The 24347-nt window shown below is 45.4% G+C and overlaps 1 protein-coding gene across 6 annotated transcripts in view; it reads right to left on the reverse strand.

Annotated features, from left to right (window-relative positions):
* Positions 1-356: 356 nt before the first annotated feature.
* TP53BP2 (tumor protein p53 binding protein 2) overlaps positions 357-24347 on the reverse strand; it is a 55833-nt gene continuing 31842 nt past the window's right edge. For 4 of the 6 annotated variants that reach the window (XM_072830115.1, XM_072830114.1, XM_072830113.1 and 1 more), the window contains 15 exons: positions 24080-24162; positions 20363-20464; positions 17908-18082; positions 17049-17230; positions 16575-16739; positions 16080-16308; positions 14779-14916; positions 14154-14302; positions 12966-13425; positions 10875-11650; positions 8218-8355; positions 7453-7586; positions 5634-5800; positions 2659-2858; positions 357-1057 (listed from right to left, as the gene is read on the reverse strand). In XM_072830115.1, coding sequence (XP_072686216.1) covers positions 1016-1057; positions 2659-2858; positions 5634-5800; positions 7453-7586; positions 8218-8355; positions 10875-11650; positions 12966-13425; positions 14154-14302; positions 14779-14916; positions 16080-16308; positions 16575-16739; positions 17049-17230; positions 17908-18082; positions 20363-20464; positions 24080-24162 — 3140 coding nt within the window. In that variant the 3' untranslated portion in view covers positions 357-1015. The remainder of the gene's footprint in view (positions 1058-2658; positions 2859-5633; positions 5801-7452; positions 7587-8217; positions 8356-10874; positions 11651-12965; positions 13426-14153; positions 14303-14778; positions 14917-16079; positions 16309-16574; positions 16740-17048; positions 17231-17907; positions 18083-20362; positions 20465-24079; positions 24163-24347) is intronic. The other 2 variants (XM_072830110.1, XM_072830111.1) reach the window with 2 other exon arrangements.

Raw genomic sequence — 24347 nt, forward strand, 5'->3', positions numbered from 1 at the left:
CTTGGTAACATATTAACACAACATAGGGATCCTGTGTATGTATGTTTTCACCCAATGAATGCCTGCAGACATTCCCCCATGCAGACGGGGGAGCTGAAGTGGCACGAGGACAAGACCTGTCTCACAGAGGCTGAGGGCCGGTGAGGGCCTCTGTCCCCATGGTTCTCTATCGAGGGCCAACACAGAACTCATGAACTGCAAAACCAAGTTCTCTGTAAACAAAAAAACCACCTCTTACATGTCATCACATAGCCGGTAAAGAAATTTTATTATTCTCCCACTGGATAAGCCGTCCTAATGGCGTGTGAACTTTAAACAGGCTTTTAATGACACAAAAAACTAAACCAGTAAAAAGGTTAGAGTCAAAAACTTTAATTTTATTACAATTGTTTTTAAAGTCAGCTACGATTTGACAAATATCATGAGTAAGTCTATATAGCAAGTCTCCAATTTCCAAGATACAAAAGACAATAAATATAGATTCAAATTCATTCTAAAAACAAGATTCTAAATCTAATGAGCTGTGCTACAGCTTGGTTCCAATATCTCAAACATGTAGAATTCTGAAGAACTCCTATCACAAAGGGACTGCTGACAACCAACAGTTCTTCACCCACAATGGGGGTCCCCTGGGGGCCTGCGGGAGGACAGGCAGAGGTGCTGCCTCTGTGGCACTGGTCCTTTCTGGCGGGGGCAAGTGCAGGAGAGGCGACTTCCCAGGAGCCCAGTGAATGGCCCTGTGACTCCAGGGAACCAAAACAGTCACTTTTCATGTTCCTGAGTGCCCCGTGAACACCTATTTCCCAAGAGTATGGTCAGCTCACTTGTAAGCTCAGTTCATCATGCTGAACGTCCCCCGAGGACAGCAAATTCTCCAATCCTTCACATTCTCCCAGAAGACATCCTGCACCGCTTTCAAACTACGCTGTCACTAAAGTCGGTCTTGTGAAATTTTTACCAAAAACAATCACATTACTTCTTGTGATAACAAAGATTAATTCTTCAAAAACAAGTTTCAGGCCAAACTCCTCTGTCTTGGTTTAATTCTTGGGTATAGCTGCAAGAGAATGGAGACATAATTTACATGCTGTAGAGACAGACACACGGATGGGGGTAGGGAATGGGGGCCACAGGAGAAAAACCAAGGAAAGGATTCTTTCTGCCATGGGAGGCATCCAGAGCTGCCCGAGGACACAAAGATTCACATTCAGCAACTCCTTGGCAAAGGTCACAGGGGTTCCCCACCGGGGACAACACAGAGGTGAACCCATGACCCCTAAGCCCTTGCTCCGGGGGTGGAGCATGGCCTGTGACAGCGGCAGGTGGTGGTGGGGATCTGCAGCTTGCCACGTGCACCGGCTTACATCTGGAGGGGGACAACTTCACTCACAACAGCCCTACAAACACTGTTTTGGGACTGGACACTGTCAGCCACAGAATGCCACAGACAAAAAGGCTACTGATTTAAGGGAGGATAAGTGGAGTTTTTGTTGTTGGATTTTTGTGGTTTTATGTTTTCCATAACAAGAGCTGGGGAGGAATACATGTGAAGGTCGGAAGATCTGCAGTCTTAAAGCCAAGGGTGAGTCAAACTAGTAATTCAACTGGCAAACTAAACAAAAGCCTTCCTCCTCCTCCTCCTCCTGCCTAGACAAAAGGGAAAAAGGTTTACTGTAAAAAAGGAGTCAGACTTCCAGCCAGAACTGAAAAACTGGTGGATCAGCATTCTACAAAAAGTGATTTTCCTCACAAAAGATAATTAGTAAATACAATTTTCTAGACTCCCATCTGAGCCTCTGATTAAAAATTCAGCATTTATGTGACTTCCATTTTTTGAACCTCTAAGAAAACCAAAAAAAGTTACTTAGAGGCCAATTTTACCCCAAAGAGATTTCCAGAAGGCTGAGTATTTAAATGCCGGATTAACACAAAAATCTTGGGTCCAGCTGGCTGATTTCAGAGCCTTCTGAGAACCTCGTGCCCAAGGCCAAGTGCCTCCACACCCACAAGTGATGCTTCCCGTTTCATGAGTCATGGAACCTCTTTGTTAGAAAATTAAAATGAAAGATTCAAGTAAGCAAGTGGTTCTAAGAGGTTTTCCCAGGTAAGAAACTATAAAAGTACAAGTGCTGTTGGTGTTCATCAGGGACACGGTTACAAGCCAGGCTGCATCTCGGGGGCTGGGGCCTCTGTGGAAGCAGCTCCACACTCGAGACCCCTCTGGTCTGGGCACTGGAAAAATTCTCTGAAGGGTTCCATGGCTCACTGTTTTTTAACTTTCATCTATTCTTTATAATTTACACTATGATCACACCAGTTAACACTGTCTAAGCCCCAAAGGTTTTTGGGGGCTCTTGTCTACATGCCTGGTCAAACTCTGCCAGCAGTGCAGACCCTGACATGAGCAGACATGGCTTTGGTACAGAATGCTCTCACACTCCCACGACATGACCCCGTGTGACCTATACTCTGTGAAGCAGCAGGACCCCTGACAGTGGGGGCTGACAAACCTGTAAGTGGAACCTCCACTCTGTGTAAATCTAACACCATCCAAACTTTAAGATTCTATGTCATGTGAACAAAGGGCAGTCAGCTGCACATGGCGTTCCTGCAAAGCCCCGGTGCGCACAGAAGTGCCGTCCAGGTTTGATAACTTACGCCCAGCAGGTTTCGTGGGACATATCCCTCCTTGTCGTGCAGGCGGGCCCACCACCACTCAGTCTCATCTTCGTCCTCCCTGCGGATGACGGTCATGCAGTCCCCTTCTCGCATGGGCAGCTCGTCACCATTCTGAGGTTCATAATCCCAGAGTGCGTAAAGGACTCCTTTGTTCATGATGCCCATTTTCTCCTGGACTCCTGAAATCATGACAGGAAAAAACCCACAGGACATGTAAGGCAGACTGTCCATTCTTAAAACCTTTGGTTCCATGAACCAAATGAGAAATGGGCACACGTTGCTGGAATGCTAGGAATACTGAATGAAGCACCCCATGAATAAAGCCCCGGGCAGGAAGGAGGCACAGAGGGGTAGGCAGGGAGCTCGGGAGGCAGAAAGGGATCATACCACACACAGTTGGCCTCCACGATCTTTTCAAAGGCAATTCGGAAACTAGTCTTACTCAGAGCACAAAAACTTCTGCAAGCCCAGGAATAAAAAATGAACTGTTTTTAGTTCTAATCGTCTGGGCTATTAGAAGAGTGAGCACTACGCCTGTCAAATTCTAGCCTGCCTCTGGGCGTGGGGACCGAGGAAGTCTGCATAAATTACTTCCATCCTGACCCAAAGCATAAAGCAGCCGAGACAACAGTCAACTGAACAACCTCTGCCCATTTCCAAATGTGGGAAGGGAGAGGGAGAAAAATCGTAAAATTCGTTAGATGGCAAAAGTATTTCAGATGTGATATAAAAGCCTACATAGAGCCAAGTCTAAAGTAATGAGAATCCAGGTTTTAGAAGATACGGAAACCCACAAACGTCCACTTTCACTGAGTTAGTAACAGACGTGCACATTCAGCCCCACTTTGCACTCCTCTACTCCCCCCTCTCGAGTGCGGGGCAGGCATGAGGTGGTTACAGGGCACTGTGGGTGAGTGGGCAGTGAAGTCAGGCCAGGAGGCCCGAACACTCTAGACGTTATTACCAGTTTCACCTTTACAGGTTTAGAAAAGGCAGGAAAGTATCTGCTTGCTTTTGGCAAATTGTCAGATTTTTTAACTTACTTAACAATTAACTTAGGACTCATCTACCGATTACAATGACGGAGCACTGCCTATCTCACTGCCACTCTGGGCAAAACTGACACAAGACATGGAGTTGCTCTATTCCACCAGGGGCTCTGCCAACATAAGGGGCTCTTCCACTAATGGGGATGTTCACGCTTCTGACTCCCTGTTTAAATGAGACGTGACTGTGACACTCACAAGGGTGATGCCTTGCCAGAACTCTGACTACACCAGGTTGGCGTAGGAGAGGGAAGGGGCAGGAGAGAAACCCTGGACACTGTGGTGTCCTCTCCAAAGTAGTAGTAACATTATTCTCATCAAATCTAAAGGACTGTAAAATATATTAATTAAAAGATATTTGGCCAGAGTTAGAAAATGATACTCTAATAAAAAAATAACTTGAGTCCCAATTCCAAGAAATCATCAAGAATGAGAAAAAATTTTTCCTTACTTTGCTATTTACCAAACTAAGAGTTACAGATTATGTTTTAAAGTTTTTTTTTGAGGGGCACCTGGGTGGCTCAGTGGTTGAGTGTCTACTGTTAGCCCAGGGCATAATCCCAAGGTACTAAGAACGAGTCCTGCATCGGGCTCCCCACAGGGAGCCTGTCTCTCCCTCGGCCTATGTCTTTGCCTCTCTCTCATGAATAAATAAAATCTTTAAAATAAATTTATTTTTGAAGAGCCTGAGCACATGCTAAGTATCATGAATTATTTGGGAAATGTGAGCTGAAGCCACATGGGTTATGAACCCACATCCAGCAGGGGTCAGAGGCGGACATAGCAGGAAAGGAATGGTCAGCTGGGCCACATCCCTGTGACCCACAAGTCTGCTTCCGGATCGACCATTTCTAACTGTGAGGGAATGCAAACCCCATTGCCCCAAGGCAGAATGGAAGGAAAGACGTGGTGGATGCAGCCACAAAGCGGAACGGACAGTGAGAACGAGCACAACCACACAGATGAGGCACAAGGAGCACAGTGGACAGAATCACCATGACTTCCTTTACAGAAACCGCAAAACCAGGCACAACCAGACAACAGGAGTTACAAGATTCATTCATGGGTGATAAAGATATTTTTTAAAAGCAACAGATGATTAACATGAGGAACAGAACATTCAAGGTCAAGGCTGTGGCTGCCAAGGTTATAGCTCCCCAGGCCCTACCAAGCAAGGAGAAGCCAAGCCACTGTCATTTCAGCATCTACAGCAGAGACACTTTCTTGGTGCCATGATGCGTTCCATAAAGCAAAGCCTCTGATCAGATGTCCCTACATGTTTTTAAAAATCAGATTTCATAATTAAGTAAAGCTCAAGATGACCAATACACTTCAAATAACAAAGTGTATATTAATATCTTGATTATAAAGTATTTACCAAAATTATTCTCCGATCCAGAGTTCAGAACAGAAACAAAGTCACCTTGAGTGTCCACAGTAGACAGTCAAGAGCTGGGAAGCCGCCTCGCCTGCCCCTGCCTGCTGCTGGGCACCTCCCCACCCCCCCAAGCCTGAGAGCAGCCTGGGAGCCAACAGACGCAGTCATGCGAAGAGCCTCATGGCCTCTCCACCAACAGGCAGAGCAGCTTCCCAAAGCACTGAGCGGCATGGAGTCTTGGCACCTGCTCACCGCCTCTCAATTCTGCTCAAGCCCAGGTAAGAGTTAACCTCAACTTGTAAGAGTCAGAGGCATAGGCAGCTCAAGCCATCCCTGGCAGGGCTGCTCCCAGGCACACGCACAAAAGCTGCATTCATCTCTACCGTCAAGGCTGTCCTGTTTTCACTGCCTAGGGCTCTGCACAATGCAAAAATGTTTTTCCACATAATGAATATACTTAGCAAACAGTACCCTAGACAGAGGACAAATGAGTGCAGTCGTCAGCATGTTCAACTGTGGTGGTTACAAACCGTAAAGGAACTGTGAGCACTGGGTGTAGCCCTCCTCCATCTCCTCACACTTGTCTGCGGCAGTCTGCATGTCACTGTAGGTCGTGGCAAACACAGCGGCTCCGGACTCGACCAGGAACTTACACACTTGCACATTGTTGCATGAGGCCGCACAGTGCAGCGGGGTCCTGTGGGCAACACACAGTGGAGCTAAATGGCCGCCCTGGACATGCAACCCTGGTGGGCTGGGCTGTCTCTACAGAATGTCCTCAAGTCTACCATCTGGGCCTCCTTCTGGGCCTCTTACATGGTGTTTAAGAGTCATTAAACACAGATACTACAGCCCATGAGAGAATGACAGGAGGGACAGTGGAGCACAGCTACACTGGGCAGATGCGGGGCAGTGCAAGAGGAATCACAGAAATAAAAGCAAGGACTTGAGATGTGTGTGATCGTCTAAAACAGGGTGAGGCATTCTGGAACACCTGCTCCATGTCTTTGGGCAGCACGGAGGGCACAGCCATCTTTACGTCCCGGGTCTTCCCTCCAAAGAGATGCCTGTACATATTCCCTTTCCACTCCCACTTCTGCAGGAATTGGGCTGCAGAGAGAAACTACCTTTACCTAATAGCTTGTAAAATCCAAATGGATTTTGAATTGAGAGAAAGCTTTGTCAATCCAATGCAGACTGTAAAATACATACACTTAGGTCTGCAAGGCCCCTGGCTGGCAAGAGCTCACTGATGTCATGACGGAGAATCCCTCTAGCACCTCAAATGCTCTAAAGGACCCAAGACCCATAAAGGGGGAAGAAGAGCCAGCACCACCACCCAACTCAGAGACAAGTGTAGAGTGCTATCCAGGCCCGGATGACACAGATGTAGGTGTTTACCCTTCTCTTCCCCCCGTCTCTTCATCTCATTCCTCTCAGGTGTAGTCTCCAGAAACATATCCCCATCTCACATCCCAGACACTATGGTCTGAGTTTGAGGAATATTACTGCAGATTTTTTAACTGCATGGCTTTAATAGTTAAAGGTTATATGTAATCTAAACTGCTAATAATAGGCAAAGACCTCATGACACGTTAAGACTTTGTTTTCGGAGCACCTGGCAGGATCAAGCATGCAACTCTTAATCTCGGGGTCATGAGTTCAAGCCCCACCCTGGATGTAGAGATTACCAAAAGGAAAAAAAAAAAAGAAAGAAAGAAAGAAAGAAAATAATTTATTTCACCCACGTTGTTAAAGTTAAGCCAAAGTATTTGGCTAAAAAAAAAGTATGTAAACTTGAATAAATTAGCAAAAAGTATGTTTTCTAGATTCTTTCAAAGAAACAGCATATTATAATTTATATGTTCTTTTCCAAAAAAAATTACATTCTATTATAGTTATTGAGGGTGGACAGCACTTTATAAGGATCTCTTCTTTCTATCCTATGAAGAATAATTATTTATAATAGTATCTCTTGTGTTTTATGCACATAACCATTCTACAAAATGCTCCATGAAAAATGGATTCCATGGTCAAAGAGACTTGGGAAAGGCTACAAACTCTTCCCTCTTGCAAATAAACAGTGGATATCTATGTACTAAGGACAGATGCTGCAGGGCTCGGGGGACCAGGCTCAAAGCAGCATCTCTCAAACTCATGGAGGTCCCTAGATCTGTGCCACTTTGTGACGTTTCTTATCATCTGACAATACTTTTATAAGAATTCCACGTGCATCCAAAATGGGAGTGAGAAGAGTGTCCCGTGAAGACACATGTGGACGCTTTTATGGCCTGGCAGTGCCAGGGACACCCAAGTGACACTGTGGGGCAGCAGATGACAGGGCCTTACCATCCATCACTGTCTGCAGCATTGACATTGACACCAAATTGCACGAGGAACTTAACGATCTCTGTGTGGCCTGCACACACGGCGTTGTGAAGAGCGGTGATGCCCTCGTCATTGGGCAGGCTCGGGTCATCAACCTGTAACATGGAGACAAAGGCTGACATCACCCACGCTCCCCATCACTGTTCGGGTCACTTATCACCTGGCTCTTCAGGATCAAGAGAACTGAAATAGGCTCCTGTGGTTTGTTTAGGGGTTTTCTTAGGTCATAATTAAAACCTCGAGGAGCCGACTATACCAACTTCAAGTCTAGACATAAGAGTGCCGGAATAGCCAAAATAGCTGCTCACTATAAAGAGGTCTGAAAATGAAGAGGTGCCAGGAACCATACCCTCAGAGTCATTTTTGCTTCTTTACCCTCCAGCTCCCCACAAATTAGTGTCTGAGAAGATGCATTTGCCATGGAAAGGAAAAAAGGTCAACTAAAAAACATCTTAAACAGGAGGCTTCTGCAAACAAGGACCACATGTGCAACCAAATAGTACAAGTCTGCATCCACCCAGGAGCAACTGTATGGAGGGGGAGGATCTCCCGGAAAGAATACTCTGGAGGCGCACCCCCAAACCTCAGCCACCCCTCAGCACAGCACAGACTATCCCTCTGCATCTCTCCGCACCGTCTCACCCCCGACCCCCCAGACGAGCCTTCTAAGTGGAGGTCAGAAACAAAATACAAGGTTGTTTAAGAAATCTATGAATCAAATCATACCTCATAAATAATCCTCTGTACAAGATCAAATTCTCCCTCCAAAGATGAATCTAGAAGCAAAGCAAGGGGGTTGAACTTGACCCTCATCCCATGGGCAATCCTTTCTGAACCAGTTTTACGCAAGTTTGTCCTTTTGCCCTGCAGAGGAAGAAAGGGATGAATTAAGGAGACTAAGGGAAGGACGAGCTCAACTGAAGAAGTAAAATGAAATTTAAAGATACAATTCAGAGCATTTTATCAACATGTAACGTTATCTAGAAATGTGTACAGATCACAAGAGGCAGTGTCATGAATACACCCGTGTAACAAAGTGGGAGACTTTTCCCCAAGCTGCTGAGGTCACGTGCAGGTGACACGGCATAGCTGGGGCTGGGCTAAGGCTGTGGCAGGCGATGCCAGCAGGCGGGTTTTCTGTGGAGTGTCCTCCAATCAGCCAAGATTGGTCATTAAGTTCCCTATCTTATTTAGGATGGCAAACCCCACACAATTAAACCAGAATTACTATGGCTACCGTTTAATGAATGATTATCCATGGACTTCCCACAAAAACCCTATGACCCCATTTTACGGATAAGGAAGTAAAGGTATAGAGCCAGTCCCATCAGAGCTGGGATTTAAATCCAAGTCATCTAGCTTCTTCAAACCCCTTCCTTTCAGTCAGTTTATAACATAATGGCTCCTCAGGGGAGGGGGGGAAGCATATAATTAAGGGAGTAAGTATTATCAGCCTGTCCCAGGTAGACTAACAAGAAATCCTTCCAGTGTTAAAATGCTATCCCTGTTTCATATTCAGAATGTGACTATACTCCAAGATACACAAATTAATCAAGCCTTAGACTGTTAACAAACCAGGCTTAAAACAATATGACAAAATTATTAAGACAGATCCAACACCCCATCAAATAAGTTTCTTAAACACATCCAACAAAGTGGGAACGTTTCCTCAGGTGTGCTGTGCTACTCAGACTGGTTTTTATTTTATTTCGGTTGTGGAAAACCACTGAGGTCTAGAAAACATCAAGTGGCCATCACTCCATTTCACAAACATGCAATGGCTAAACTATTGTTTCTTGGAAAAAGAAGTAAAAAAAAAAAAAAAAGGATAAACGTTACATAGGGGTGACGTGGAGCCACAAGCAGGACAGCCAGGGCCCCACACACACTTGTACTTCTGTCCCACTCAAAGCCAGGCAAGAAGAAAACTGCTCTCCTAGGATGATGGTAACAGACTGTGACACTGGGACACTCGGGTCTCCTCTGTCTCTGAGAGCGTGAATCATCTTGACTTGACAACTAAAGCAGGGGGGCACAAGCAAGTGTGAAATCGTCTCTTTCCTGAGTTTTAGTGCCAACTGCAGAGAACTCTGCACTCTGGACAGGCACAGCGCTGTTTCAAGTGGTAACCTCTAGGTCAATCTTGTCCCCTAGAATCCAATGTGTGTCGTATAAACCTTTTAAGCAAATGTCTAAGCAACCAGACAGCAACTTGGGATGATCATTATGTCTGAATCCACCACATCTCAAAGATTCAATAAGGGATCAAACATAAAGCACTTTAAAAAAAATCCTTATAATATGCTCTTTCACACTTTGGAATGGGTCTTTAAAATTCATAGTTTGGCATCCTACTGAAACATGACCCCAGTTACACCTGAAAAGGTCAACTTTACTTAAGGACACCTGGGGGGTTTTGATCCTCTCTCAGGACCTCAAAGGGACACAAGAGACTTGCAAACAAGGCCTAACAAGGTGCCCAGTCAAAACACATACCCACACATTCCTCCCATCCTGGGAGGATGCCTGCTGGTGTTCAAGGGCACCACAAGGTCCCTGCACAGACTTGCCAACTTCACGGGAGGAGAGGAACAGGCTTCGGTAGGTGCCCTGTTACCTCATCCTGCCCCCATCTGTCCTGAATGCTTCCAAGTTTACCAGCATTGGAAGCCTGAAGATGGATCACCCCCGAACCGTTCATTAAAGATACACATCACTGCAGGGAAAAGAGGAGTGTGAGTGACCCCACCTGAGGTTGAGTGAGTGATTTTCTGAGCCAGGGCTCTACTTTCACAGCCTCGTGGGCCTCCCTAGCAGGAACCACCACAGCTAGAGAAGAAACAGCACGTGGTTTGTATCACAGAGAACCCAACTCTGCTTCTTTGCAGAGAAAAGGGTTCTTCCTAAAAAATAAAGATGATGTTTATCCTGAATACACCAAATTTCTTAATACTTATGAGATCCACTGTATGCTAAGAGGGCTATAAAATAAAATGCAGGGCAACCCGGGTGGCTCAGTGGTTTAGCGCCGCCTTCAGCCTAGGGCCTGATCCTGGAGACCCAGGATCAAGTCCCACGTCGGGCTCCCTGCATGGAGCCTGCTTCTCCCTCTGCCTGTGTCTCTGTCTCTCTCTCTCTGTCTCTCATAAATAAATAAATAAAATCTTTAGAAAAAATAAAAGAATAAAAGAAAATAAATGTAAAACAAAATAAAATGCCAAGTGCAGACATGTTTGCAACCACAGGCAATTCACACACAAACCATCTTTTGCAAATGGCCCTGAGCACTTGTGTCTTGACAGTCAACTGCCTGCCTGGAAGTCTGTGCTGGGGGGGTGGACAGGGGGGTAGCAGAAGGAACCACAAGACACCACATTACTTACAGGAGGCAGTGAGACCTGCCCTGTGATTTCGGGGGGACGCATGCTCCCAGAGTCTTCTCCTGGACCTTCTGGCTCCCCAGATGGGTATGGTGGGGGCGGATATGGGGGATACTCCTCCAGGTACACTTCAAGCAGATGGGGAGCCTCTGCATTTGGTTCCTCCACACTGTTCTGGAAATTTGGGCTGTTGTCTGGGACTCCTTCTGGCACATAATCAAGGCCCGGAGAAGGAGCTGGCATGTCCGTGTTCTCTGAACTGGCACTCTCCACTTCCTCTGGGGATACTGGCTCAGGAACCAGAGAGACTGCCTCCTTCTCTGGCTCCACATGTAAATATGGATTCTGGATCTCTACTGGGCTTTCAGAGTCAGCCGCCACTGAGGTCGGCTTGGAGGGATATGAAGGGACAGAGATGGTCTCCATGGCAGCTATGGTGGTCCTCTGGTACAAAAGTTTCTGGATATTTGGCCCATTCGGACCCTCTGGCTCTGTAATAGAGCTACGCTTCTTTAGTGGCCGTGGTGCATTGGACAGTTTCTTCCGCAGGGCTTCCAGGTCAGCATCGCTCTGGTTCCGGTAGGGATTGGACAAGAAGGGCAGCAGTTTGGTCGGGCTGAGGGGCCGAGGAATTCTTTCATTCTCGTGGCCCTCCTGAACTGAAGACGCAGGCTCCATGTCAGGCTCAGGACTGCCCAGCTGGCCCTGGGGACCAGAATAAACGTTCTCCGGGTGCTGCTGCTGGTTCTGGGCAGCAGCAATCACAGGCTTGCCATAAACTAATTGGAAAACAGAAACAAAGCCCTGATTAGTATTAAATCAAACGGGCAAGTAACAAACACAGCCAACAATAATTAAAGCCTCCTTTAATTTCAGTTACTACAGAGTACCTTTCAACACGACGAATTTTTAAAAACAACAAAGGACAGGGATGCCTGGGTGGCTCAGCGGTTAAGCGCCTGCCTTTAGCTCAGGGCGTGATCCTGGAGACCCGGAATCGAGTCCTACATCGGGCTCCCTGTATGGCGCCTACTTCACTTCTCCCTCTGCCTGTGACTCTGCCTCTCTCTCTCTCTCTCTCATGAATAAATTAGTAAAATATTTTAAATACATACATACAAACAATAAAAGACAAAGCAAGGCTTCCATCTCCACACAGTAAACTTGTCAGAATGAAAACCCTCACTGATGGGAATGCGTGCCACTATTTTATGTACCAATAAGAAAAAAACTCAATTATAACTGTAAGAAATCACTAGCTATAGCACACAAAGCTGAAGTGTCAAAATATGAAGGCAATGTAAAAGCAATGGAAATGGGCAATCCTTTCCTGTGTTCAGATTAAAACTGAACATGAGCCATCCTCTTTCCTACATCTCAAAAGTCAGTCAATGTGGGAAACTACTTGGTGTAAGTTATTGAAAACCACTTGTATTTACCAAAACTATTCCCCTTATCATTCTGGTTCTATCAGAACTATCCAATTCCCACATTACTGTGTCAGTAGTTCTCACTGAAGTCGAGAGTCAGCCACGGCACGTGTATAAAAATCTGTTGTCTGGGTTACTTTTGGGATATTTCAAAGCACCATTACTTGCTGATATCATAACAAGAAAACCAATTTTCTTGGAAAATGGAAACAGGGTGAACTTGATTCCAGTTTTCTAAATTAATGACTCTTAGGAAGAACCCAACTGTACCAGACTATAAGTCTATGCTTTATAGCTAACTAGCACTCGTGTCCTCATTAGAACAACTTAAAATACAGTAGAGAGCGTGATTCCTACGAACCCACGGAGCAGAGGCTGCGTCTGCGCCATAGCTTTTACTCATCTATGGTGTTCACTTATTACTACTGCTACACTTATTTCACTGTATTCCTCTAACACCTACCGCAGGTGTGACATTTAGCAGACACCGGCTTAAACTCCCAGATAAGAAGAAAAGCCGCAATTAAACTTTTGTCTTAGAACAAAAGCAACCATCAACACAGCTATAAAGTCACTTTGCTGTCGTTTGCGGAAAGAGGACTGCTCCAGCACAGGACCAAGCTGTTATCCTGTGACCCAATGAGAATGAGACCCCGAACCTTACCAGTGGAGAAGTGCGGCCCTCTGGAATGTGTTTTGGTCAGGGCACTCTGCACCGCTTGCTGGAAGTTTTTTCCAGGAGCTTGGTGCTGCGTGTACATGGAGTATATGGAGCTTGCCGCCACGGTCTGGGGTTTTCGGAAGGGTGGAAGAGCGGTGTCCTTCGAAGGCTGAGGGGTGAATGGCCGCACAGCGGCGGCGGGTGGGCTCTCCTGCTTACCAGCTGGAGACAGGACCTGGCCCTGGCCAGCTGAAGGTGGGCCAGGGGACCCCATGAGCCTCTGCTGCTGCCCCGTTTTCGGTTTGTTTCCCACGGACGCAACAGCTGCTGACAATTGCTGAAGGTTTCCATCTGGCTTTGTATCTGATGCTGACTGATTAGTTTGCCCAAAATAAGGCAAATTGATCTGTTTTGGTTTTGATGGAACAGGAGGTGGTACTTTAGTCACATTTTTATTCGCAGCCTGAAACACACACATGTATAAAGCAGTTGAAACACTGTCCAAATGGGAACACAGCATGTTCTAGAGAACCATATGCTGAACACATGAGCTCTACATTTTCAAGTCATAAAAACCCTGCAGGTCTCTGCACTGAACTACATATAATAAGGAACCTGAGGAATGCAATAGGATTCCCACCTTGAATGCCTCTTTCTTTTCATCCCCTCTCCCACATGGGAGCCTGGAGGGCCCACTTGGAAATTAACTGCCACTTTACACATTCAAAGATGGCCTCAATAGCCCCAAATCACCCTGGCTCGTGAGAACATCATGCCACTGTGCTTAAAACACCTAACTAGGAGCACGCCGCCATCACCCGATGGTCAAAGGCTGGGGTCCCAATAGTTACAAAAGATTTGCCACCAAATCGTTCCTGACATAACCTCCGTTCCAGACTGTGAAGAAACAAGCTGAGTAACACAAATACGATGTGCTTCAACACACTCCTTTTTTTCAGAGAATCACAGAAAATGTGAGCAAGCAGCAAGTAGGCAGCCGTCCTCCAATATAGTGTGAGACCACAAATATGCTCAAGCTGCAGACTTCGTAATGACAGATTTCTGTTGTGTTTTCTAATCTTCCAGATATATTTTGTTTTTTCCTGGTCTCCCTCAACAGAATACTCTCTCTCTCTTCCAAAGAGCATATACAGAATTACCACCGAATGTTACAACAGCCATTCTTAGCACCTGAGCATCCCGCAGGATGTCCTCACTGCTCTGGTTTTTCCTCAGAGCCCCCAAGGGGGACGGGACAGCAGACTGGTCCACCGTGTCAAACATCGAAAAGGGACGGACTTTCTTCTCCTTCTCCCTCAGGGGAACCTCTCCATCATCAGCTGAAGACAGAAAAAGATCACATGGATATTCAAGCTGTTTGTAATAAGACTTGTGTTTCACATGTAAGTTTTTCTTTTTCTCTCTTTATTATCTTTAAAACCCTGCACACAAGACATTCTTCCCTATTTTTTAAATTAAGTTGACTAAAGAACTGCCCAAATGCTACAATGCTAGTACTTTAACTCCCCCACTAAACAAAAGTGTTCTGGAAATAAACACTGTCCCCAGTTTTAACATACCAGGAAACCAACCATCGAAAGGAGAATGTGGGGAGCCCAGGTGGCTCAGTCGGTTAAGTGTCCAACCCTTGGTTTCAGCTCAAGTCATGATCCCGGGGTCGTGAGATCGAGCCCTGAGTCAGGGCTCAGCATGGAGTCAGCTTGAAATTCTCTCTCCCTCCCCCTCTACCCCTCCCACTAATTTTCTTTCTCAAATAAATAATAAATCTTGAAAAAAAAAAAAGAGTGCGGAGCACCTCTCAGATGCCAGAACAGAACCCCACCTTGGTCCGGGATACCCCCTGAGCTTGCAGGCACAGGCGTGGAGGCTTGGTTCAAAGAAATGTCTGCACTTGGAGGGCTCCAGTCAGGGCCCAGTGGATGAATTTTAGACCCTAGAATGCAGAAAAGCAACGAAGGTAACCTGGCATTCTAAAGAGATTTCTAATGGTTCCTTTTGCTGCAAGTTTAATCTCTGAAAACAGCTTGAAATTTCAGACTCACAACCATCCCATTAAACTTATTTAGCAAATATTGGATTTTAGATTTCTAATTTAAACTTTAACTATTTAAGATTAATCATGGTAAGCAAAAAATCTGCTTGAACCAACGAGGACACATTGCTTTTCACTGGTACGAATCAGTCCCATCCCACTCAGAAAACAATTTCCAACTCTGCAGACCAAGGATTCCACGGTGCAGCTTACACACCAGTAATGCACACACAACAAAAAGACAAAAATGTGGACATCGACCAGTCTTTCACAGATTAGTGCACTCTACACGGGTTTTCTCTATGCAGATATGGAAGTGTCAAAGCCATACCTTTGCCCTAAGAGGAGCAAAACAAAAGTAGTTCTTTCTACAGTAAAACCCAGACATGTAGCACTACTGCTTCACACTGGGAATTAGAGCAAAATAACCACAACTGTAAAGTTAGCCATCTTTTGCACGACATTGGTTAGGGAAAAAAGACAATATTGTCTAGAGCTACTATTTCTCTTTGCAGGGGTCTAAATGAGAAGGTCTTTAAAGGATGTTTTCACTCTGCTTTCCCTACGAGCCTCCCTTCATCTACTCCTCCTGTCACGCAACTCTGGCTTGCACCTCCCTGTGCGTCTGAGGTGTGCACAGAATACAGAGGCCCCTAACAAGGAGCCTCTGTTATGGTCACTGTGAGCTTCCAAAAGGTTTACCTTTATTCTGTAAGTGCTAGCAAGCAAATGCTCACACATAAGCAAATAAGAATAGTAAGCACTACCAATCAGCAGAATGCATTCACCACCTCACCTTTTGTGAAGATGACGTCAACCACTACCACATATAGAAGAAGGAATTCAAAACAATCTTCACTGCAGAGATATTATGTTTCATCTCATTTCCCAAACAGAAATGCATTATTTAGGATTAAAAAATGTATCACTGCACAAGCAGAAACCACAAGGAGATTCTCAGGACTTAAACAAGAATAAGGGATAGGAAGACATTCTTTTAAACCCCAACCCAGAGGGAAATGGTGAGAAGCAGCCGTGGAAGGGCCAGAAGTGACCCAATTTACCTTTAGTCTGGGAGGTGGCCCCAGATCGCATGTTGGGCAACGTGTGTACTTTGAGTGGACCGTCCGGAGCCTGCATGGCCAAGGAGCTGTCCGGCAGAGCTGGCTTCACCAGAAGTTCAGGCCTTGAAGGGACACGGGGCATCGTGGATGACTGGATGTAAGGGCCCACCGCGGCCACACGACTGGGCGCTGGCAGCCCTTGCGGGGGCAGATTTCCATCAGATGAAACCTGAGGGAGACACAGAAATCCTTCAGCATCACAAGTCAGAATGCATCAAACTCAGAAGAGGCCCGACACACTTGCTAATTTTTAAAAATCAGCACTTTCAGGGTCTCGCCCTGGAGTGTACAAAACATCCTAGACCAACCATCCGACAGGGAGTGATGGCCCCCTGCTCTGTCCCAAGCAGGAGGCCCTCTTCCCGGAGGGCACCCGGGCACAGCCCCAGAGGCAGTGGCTCACGTGATCTCACTGGGCGGCCAGCGGCCACTCACCGGGAGGCTCTCCTTCTGCTGAAGCGCCGCCTTCTTCTTCCACAGCCGGTCCCGCAGCTCATTAACACGCTTGTCCATGACCGCCACCTCTGAATTGCGCTTATTCAGACACTCCCGCTGTTGCTGCAGCTTGGCGTTCTGCTCCTGATTCAGTTTGTTTCGTAACTGAATAAAATGGAGAGAGAGGGTAGTCAAGGAGCAGGAAAAAAAATTTCTCAGATAATCACATGCTTAACTATTACATAAGTTCTAAAACCGTAGGGTCCCTCCAACCCCTCCACACTTCCATCTCATGGTTTAAAATTAAGTGTCAGCCCGCCAGCTGTGGCTGTTTAAGAAGTGCCTCAATTTCCTGTGTGAGATGCTCTGAAGTTTATTCTGGACTCTCTGGGGTTTAGATCCCCCCGCTGGAGGAAAAGAAACCAAAATCCCGCCCTTCCAGCTACTTTCACGGCTGCTGGCAGCAGCACACACCTGCAGCTCCTTGTAGAGCCGGTCGAGCTCAGCCGCGGCGGACCGGCTGTCGTGTCGGCCGTCCATCCTGCCGCTCCTGAGCATCTCCAGCTGTCTCGTCAGCTCCTCCACCTTGGACACGGCCAGAACAAGTTCCCTCTGCTTCTGCTGGAACACGCTATTCATATGCTCGATCTCCTCCACTAGAGTGAGAACCAGAACAGCAACAACGGTTGAAAAGAAAAATAATGGAGCACTCCCAGGCAACCGGGCTTTGCAACAAACTTCCTAACAGAGTACAGACAGTTTTCAGAAGTGTCCTAGATCCAAGCTACTTCTTTTACAAGCAACTGGAATCAACAGACATTTCTCAGTGTCTGTGCCTCTCTCTGAATGCACCTTTAGCAGAATCTGCATTGTGATTATTAAGCTCCAAATTTTAGAAACAATGACATTTATTTAAAACTTGTAATCTCAGTTTTATAGTAGTAGAGGGGGTATTAAATCACTAAAATTTTAATTAAATGGCATTGTAATGGAGGGACCAATTACACGAATAAAAATCCTAGCCTTCATCAATTTTTAGTCAAGCAGTATTTAATTAGAAAGAGGAAAAAAAAAAGCCCTACTAGTATATTTTTTCCAAAGGTAACTGAGAAAACTTGTCTAAAACACCCAGCAATGAAACTCAATTCCCAGGAACCAAAAGTATCAAAACTTCGCAGAACTGTGTTCTGAAAAACCTCGATTTGAACGTTGCATGCGCACAGTGCCATCCTGCCAGCACTCAGCACGGAGGGCTGTGAGCACCGCACTGCCCCCTGCAGTGGGGCCCTGAGCGCTGGCAGGGCCCCTCCGGACCCGTTCCCTAAGGACTCACCAAGGCGGCCATTGCTCAGCCTCTTCTGCTCCACGTGGCCCTTCAGGGCTCGAACTTTCTTTAGCTTAGCCTCCTGCTTCTCGGCCATCTCCTTCAGCTTCTTGAGCTTCTCTTGCTCAGCGACTTCTTGCTGTTGACGCTGATCTTGCTGTTTCAGAAACTTCAAGCGCTGTTCCTGAAGACAGAAGCCATCGTTGGGCACATCCCCGCAAATAGATGGGAGCAGGGCTGTAGAGGCAGGGCTGGGGCACAGCAGATGTCCTGCCCACAGCAGCAAACCTCCTTGGACAGGAGACAAAGACACAGCCTCCTGGCCCCAACCCCACACTCCCTGGAAGACCCATGAGTGAGCATTTCTGTTAGCGGTGGACCTTGGAGAGTAGGCGAACAGGGATCTGGAGCTAGTTCTCATGGACGGAGCTAAATATTGAGGAGCTCACTGTAAAGAAGGCTCTGGAGTCAGATTTGGACTCACAATGTGAGTGAGCTCTGCTTCTTACAAGCTCTGAGACTGGGCAGACTGCTACCCTCACCAAGGACACGTGTCGCCCTGTCTAAAAATGGGGGGATCAACAGCCTTGTGGGGCCACAATGAGGAGCAGATGAACCATGAAGGGTGCGTCTCCTATACAGAACCTCACCCAGCTAGTGTACATCCAGCACACACACTTAGCAAAGAGCTCAAGAGCTACTCAAGCTTCAGAAACCTACAATATAACATTTTGTTTCTAGTACACTGAAGATTTTTTTTTTTTTTTTCCCAATGATGTCCTCTTGGCTCCTTCTACTTTGTTCTAAATTTGGGCTTTTTTTTTTTTCTTTTATTTATTATTTATGATAGTCACAGAGAGAGAGAGAGGCAGAGACATAGGCAGAGGGAGAAGCAGGCTCCAAGCACCGGGAGCCCGACGTGGGATTTGATCCCGGGTCTCCAGGATCGCCCCCTGGGCCAAAGGCAGGCGCCAAACCGCTGCGCCACCCAGGGATCCCCTGAAGAGTTTTTTTTGTTGCTGCTTTTGGATATTTTTTTTATTTTAATTTAATTTTATTTGATAGACAGCATGCACCCAAGAGGTGAAAGAGAGGAAGAGGGAGAGGGAGCAGCCAATTCCCCAATTGGGAAGCCCCAATCTGGGGCTCAATCCCAGGACCCTGAGGTCATGACCTGAGGGGAAGACAAATGCTTCACCGACTGAGCCACTCAGGTGCCCCTCAGTATATTGGTTTTAACTAAAAGTGAGTAACAGAACCACACAATTTACAATCGGGGGTAAACTTCTCAGACTAATATGCCTGAAACATAAATAACATAAAAATAGTTTCAAAATAAGACCCTGAGGTTAAAGATTTATTGTATTAATCAGCCTTTTTATTTGAATCTATGTCCCTGATACCCAGGAAATGGTGCATTGGCATCACATGGGAACCTGTCAGAAATCCACCACCTCAGATCCCAACACATACCTACTGAACCAGAATATGCATTTGTAACACAGTCCCCAGGAGATTCACTCGCATGCATGAGAAGCAATGCTATACCTAATTTTGAAAACGCTGGTGCCTGGCGTCAGAGACGGAAACAGACACACAGGAACCCCAACAAGAGTTACATGGAGGGCCACAGGACGTGTTGCTGAGGACCCTGCACGCTAGATCGCTGAAGGTCTAGCCCAGCTCCAGTGGACTGACAGTCACCATGACAGTGGTCAGCTGCAGTTACCAAGTGTTTAGAGCAGGGATGGCAGGTGAAACCAGCCTGCTCTCTATGTGTGTGAATCAAGTTTTAAGGGATCACAGCCAGCCACCCATAGTTTATGTCTTTGGCTGCTCTTGTGCTACGACCACAACACTGAGAGGCCTGCACAGCCTACAATATTGACCACTAGTCTTTATGGAGGACATGTGGTGACACCTGTTTCAGACCACAGCCTGTGGCTGGCAGGAGAAACAGCAGGGAGACTGGTGTAGACAATAACAGGGAAGCATGTCATATTCTACCTGAGGCCAGGAGGGGGATTAGTCTGTGGGGGCAGGATGGCTCAAATAAAGGCAAGCAGTCTGTGACTGGTGCCACACAGCAGAAGGGGACAGAGTTAGCATTAGTTGACCTTAAAGTCCCTCTTCTGTAGTAATAATTCAGGACAAGGCTAGTCCAGAGCAGTTCTTACTCTCAAAGTCCAAGTATTCTTTATGCCTTTCCTGTTTTCCTAATACACAACATAACGTGGTTAATTTTGATCAGAACCAGAGGTCAAGAGACCTGGATCAACTGGGATGATCTAAAGATTTCTACAAAATGCTGTGGTAAAGAGAAGAAAGCACCACAAAGCAGATAACCTGTGGGGTGATGGTATCAACTTGTATCTTGAAGTCACTGGCTTAACAGGGTAGAACATAAACAGCTTTACACACAGATCAACAGAGAGGCCTGTCCAGGCTTTAAACAAGACCTTACCTTGGTAGCCAGCATTTGTTGCTGGGCCTCAATCTGCTGCTGCTGGCGAGATGCCATTTCCTGAAGCTCGGCCAGAGTCAGATCCATCCTCGGGCTATTAACCTACACGTGAGAACAGAAAGAATCCAGCTGCAAGATGAGCACAGAGGCCTGTGTCAGCTCCATCTGGACCCACCTGGGTCCCTTAGGACACAGTTCATGTTTCTTTCGTAACATTAAAGAGACCACTTTTATATTAATATCCCCACAACAACTAAGTTCAGATGGAAGACATGCTAATGCTCTTTTAAGTTATAAAATGTAAAACTAAACACTCTCAATAGTCAGTGACCAAAATGGAACAATTTAGAACTACCTTGTTCTGGAGTTAACTTATATTAGAAAAACAATATTTGATCACACTAAACATGGTATTGAGGCACTGGCAGATAACCCAGAAATACTGCACCAGCATTAAAAAATTCAAGGTGTGGAGTTGTCCGGAACAAACAAGATGTCCACTACATTCAACATGGTCCTAGAAGTGCTAGCCAGGGCAGCCCCCGTGGCGCAGCGGTTTAGCGCCGCCTGCAGCCCGGGGTGTGATCCTGGAGACCCGGGATCGAGTCCCACATTGGGCTTCCTGCATGGAGCCTGCTTCTCCCTCTGCCTGTCTCTGCCTCTCTCTTTGCTCTCTCTGAATGAATAAATAAATAAATCTTAAAAAAAAAAAAAAAAAAAAGAAGAAGTGCTAGCCAGTGCAGTAGAGCAAGAAAAAGACGTGAGTTGTATCCTATCTGGAAAGGACAGACAACAGTTACCCATAAGGAAAATGGTCTTGAATCCACAGAAGAGATACCAGAACTAAAAAGTTGTTTAGCAAGATTGCAGGATAAACAACCAATATGCAAAAATCTACTGTACTTCTTATATTAACAACCAGAAAAATTTTTTAATTTACTTATTTTTATTTAGACTTTATATATTTAACAGAGAGAGAGAGAAAACAAGCAGTCAGTGCTGCAGCAGGCAGAGAGAGAGGAAGAAGCAGGCTCCCCGCTAAGCAGGGAGCCCAACATGGGGCTCCATCCCAGGAACCTGAGATCATGACCCCAGGAGCAGATGCTGAACTGTCTTGTCTGAGCCACTCAGGTGCCCCTAAAATTTTTTTAAATACTATTTACAGTAGCATAAAAACCATGAAGCACTGAGGAATAAATTTAACAAAGGATGTACAGGACCTGCACCCCAGAAACTCAATCCCACAAGACGAGGCCTGAATAAACGGCAGTATGTTGCAGCACTCACAAGTCAAAATGCCCAGTACCGTCAAGATGGCAATTCTTCGCAAACTGATCTACGACTCAACAGAATAAAATCCCAGCAGGTTTTTTTTGGATAAATGGACAAGTGGATGGACATGCACAGGATCTAGAAAAGTCACAACAACCCCAAGAGGAATAAAGTTGGAAAACTCTCACTACTCAACTGCATGACTGAGCTGGCTTCAGGGGCCAACACAGGTAGTACTAACATCAAGACAGAGGATCGGAGAATACACAGACAGACCTGCCTGGATACAAGGCAACAAACACTGCTTGGTCAACTGGATATCCATACATCCACAGACAAAACTTTCATTCTCACACCACAACCACATGTTCACCCAAAATGAATAAAATGAAATGTAAAGTAACACTACAAAACTTCTAAATTGAGCAATTATACTTTACCAAAATTAAGAACAAGTCACAGACTAGGAAAAATATTTGCAAATCATATACTGAATAAAGGACTTGGATCCAGAATATGGAAGAATTCTCGAGCCCAATACTAAGAAAGCAAACAAACCAACAAAGAAAAATATGAAAAGATTTCAACAAAGACTTCACCAAAAAACATACACAAATGGCAAATAAGCTCATGGAAAGACACCAATATCATGGGCCATTAGAGAAATACACACTAAAGCCTCAATATACTACTCAATATACATGCCTATTAGCCAAAATTGAAAAGACTGACCATACCAAATGTTGGCAAGGATGTGGAAAGACTGGAACTCTGATATGAATGTAATATAAAACAATCACTTTGCAAAACAGTTTGGCAGCCTTATTTTTTTTTTAAGATTTTATTTATTTATTCATGAGAGACACAGAGAGAGAGGCAGAGACACAGGTAGAGGAAGAAGCAGACTCTCCACCGGGAGCCCAAAGCGGGACTCAAACCCCAGACCCCAGGATCAGGACCTACGCCAAAGGCAGACGCTCAACCACTGAGCCATCCAGGCAGCCCTGGCAGCCTCTTAAAAAATGAACACACACTTACCATGTGAGCCAGCACTATTTACTCAAAAGAAATAAAAGAATATGCCCATATAAAGATTTGTACCCAAATATTGATTACAACTTGATACAGAGTGACCAAAAACTAGAAGCACCTCAATGTCCTTCAAGAGAGAAATGGAAGAACAAGCTGTGCCATATCCAGACAATGAAATGTCTCTTAGCAATAAACAGGAACCAACTACTGATACACACGACGAAATGGATAAAAATAAGGATACTGAGAAAATTCAGACAAAAGGATTATATATGGCATGACTCCATTTAGGTAAGATTCTAGAAAAATAAAAGTAATTTGTAGTGACAGAAAGTGGACCCCCCAGAGGGTCTGTGAGGATGAGGAGAGAGAGGCATGAAGGGAAGGGTTACAGAAGGACACAAGGAAACTCAGAGGGTGATGGATGTTCTCACTATCCTGATTACGGTGATGGTTTTACAGGTGTATATGTATGTAAAAACATATATGTATGTATCAAGTTGTATACTCAAAACATGTGTGGTTTATTATAGGCCAATTATACTTCAATGAAACCCAGTGAGGGAGAAAGATATATTGTGTCAAGATGCACTCAAATGCTGGTAATGGCTAAGAAGAGTTTTTGGTCATCCTTATATGAGTTTTTCATCCCTGTAAGGTAACAGTAAGATCTCAGAAGAGGAAAAAGGAGAATTTGGGGAAAGGCAGAGCAGGAGCAAATGGCCTGGATTCTCCCATAAATTTACTCTAGGTTGGGGAAAGATGAGGTAGCTAATCCCTAACAGTATTAAAAATTCTGAGCTCTGGAAACAAAATGTCTACAAGGTACCCCCCTAAAGATACTTGATACAATTCATATGCAATACCAAGAGCATTAACATGTAACTTTTCATTTTACTAAAGCCATTATAGCAAAAAATAAAATCATACACATGCAAAAATTTCTCCCTTAAACTTGCCCACTATTTGTTTTGTTCTGAATTTGCTGTGTGCCCAGCATCTAACTGCTCTCAATAGTCAGCTATGTAAAGATCATTAAAATTAATCCTTTCTATGAAATAAATTTAAAACAACCCTTTAAAAAGCAGGCCATCCGGGGCCCCTTGGGAGCTCAGTCAGTGAAGCATTTGCCTTCTGCTCAGGTCATGATCTCAGGGCCCTGGGATGGAGCCCCATGTCGGGCTCACTGGTCAACTGGGAGTCTGCTTCTCCCTCTGTCCCTCACCCCTGCTTGTGCATTCTCTTTCTCTCTCTGTCTCCACCTCTCAAATAAATAAATAAATCTTTAAAAAAAACAAAAAGCTAAGATCCTTCATAAGGCAGTGAGTTAACAAAGTAGCATTGAAGCAGCAATGAGCCAAAGGGAAATGTTACAAGAGTAGCAGGCTCTCAGCATTCATGCATATCACTTACCCCGTTCTCCTTCCTTCGATGTTCACCAGGGACTTTCACGCCATTTCTCTTTACACTTGGATCCTGAGACCGTGATCCACTCACTAAGCACAAAATTCAAAAACAGTGCATTAACACCAGAGTTGGCAGACACTGCAAGTACTGGCTCATCTCTGAGCTCCGCGATTATTGCTCCTGGGTATCTTAAGTAGAAATATACCGTAAACCAAGTATTTTCTCATAGCAATGGAGAAAGTCTCATAATTCTGCCTGTTTTGGAAAACCGTAC

This window comes from Canis lupus, chromosome 6 (genome assembly GCF_048164855.1).
Source record: "Canis lupus baileyi chromosome 6, mCanLup2.hap1, whole genome shotgun sequence".
NCBI classification, from domain to species: domain Eukaryota; kingdom Metazoa; phylum Chordata; class Mammalia; order Carnivora; family Canidae; genus Canis; species Canis lupus.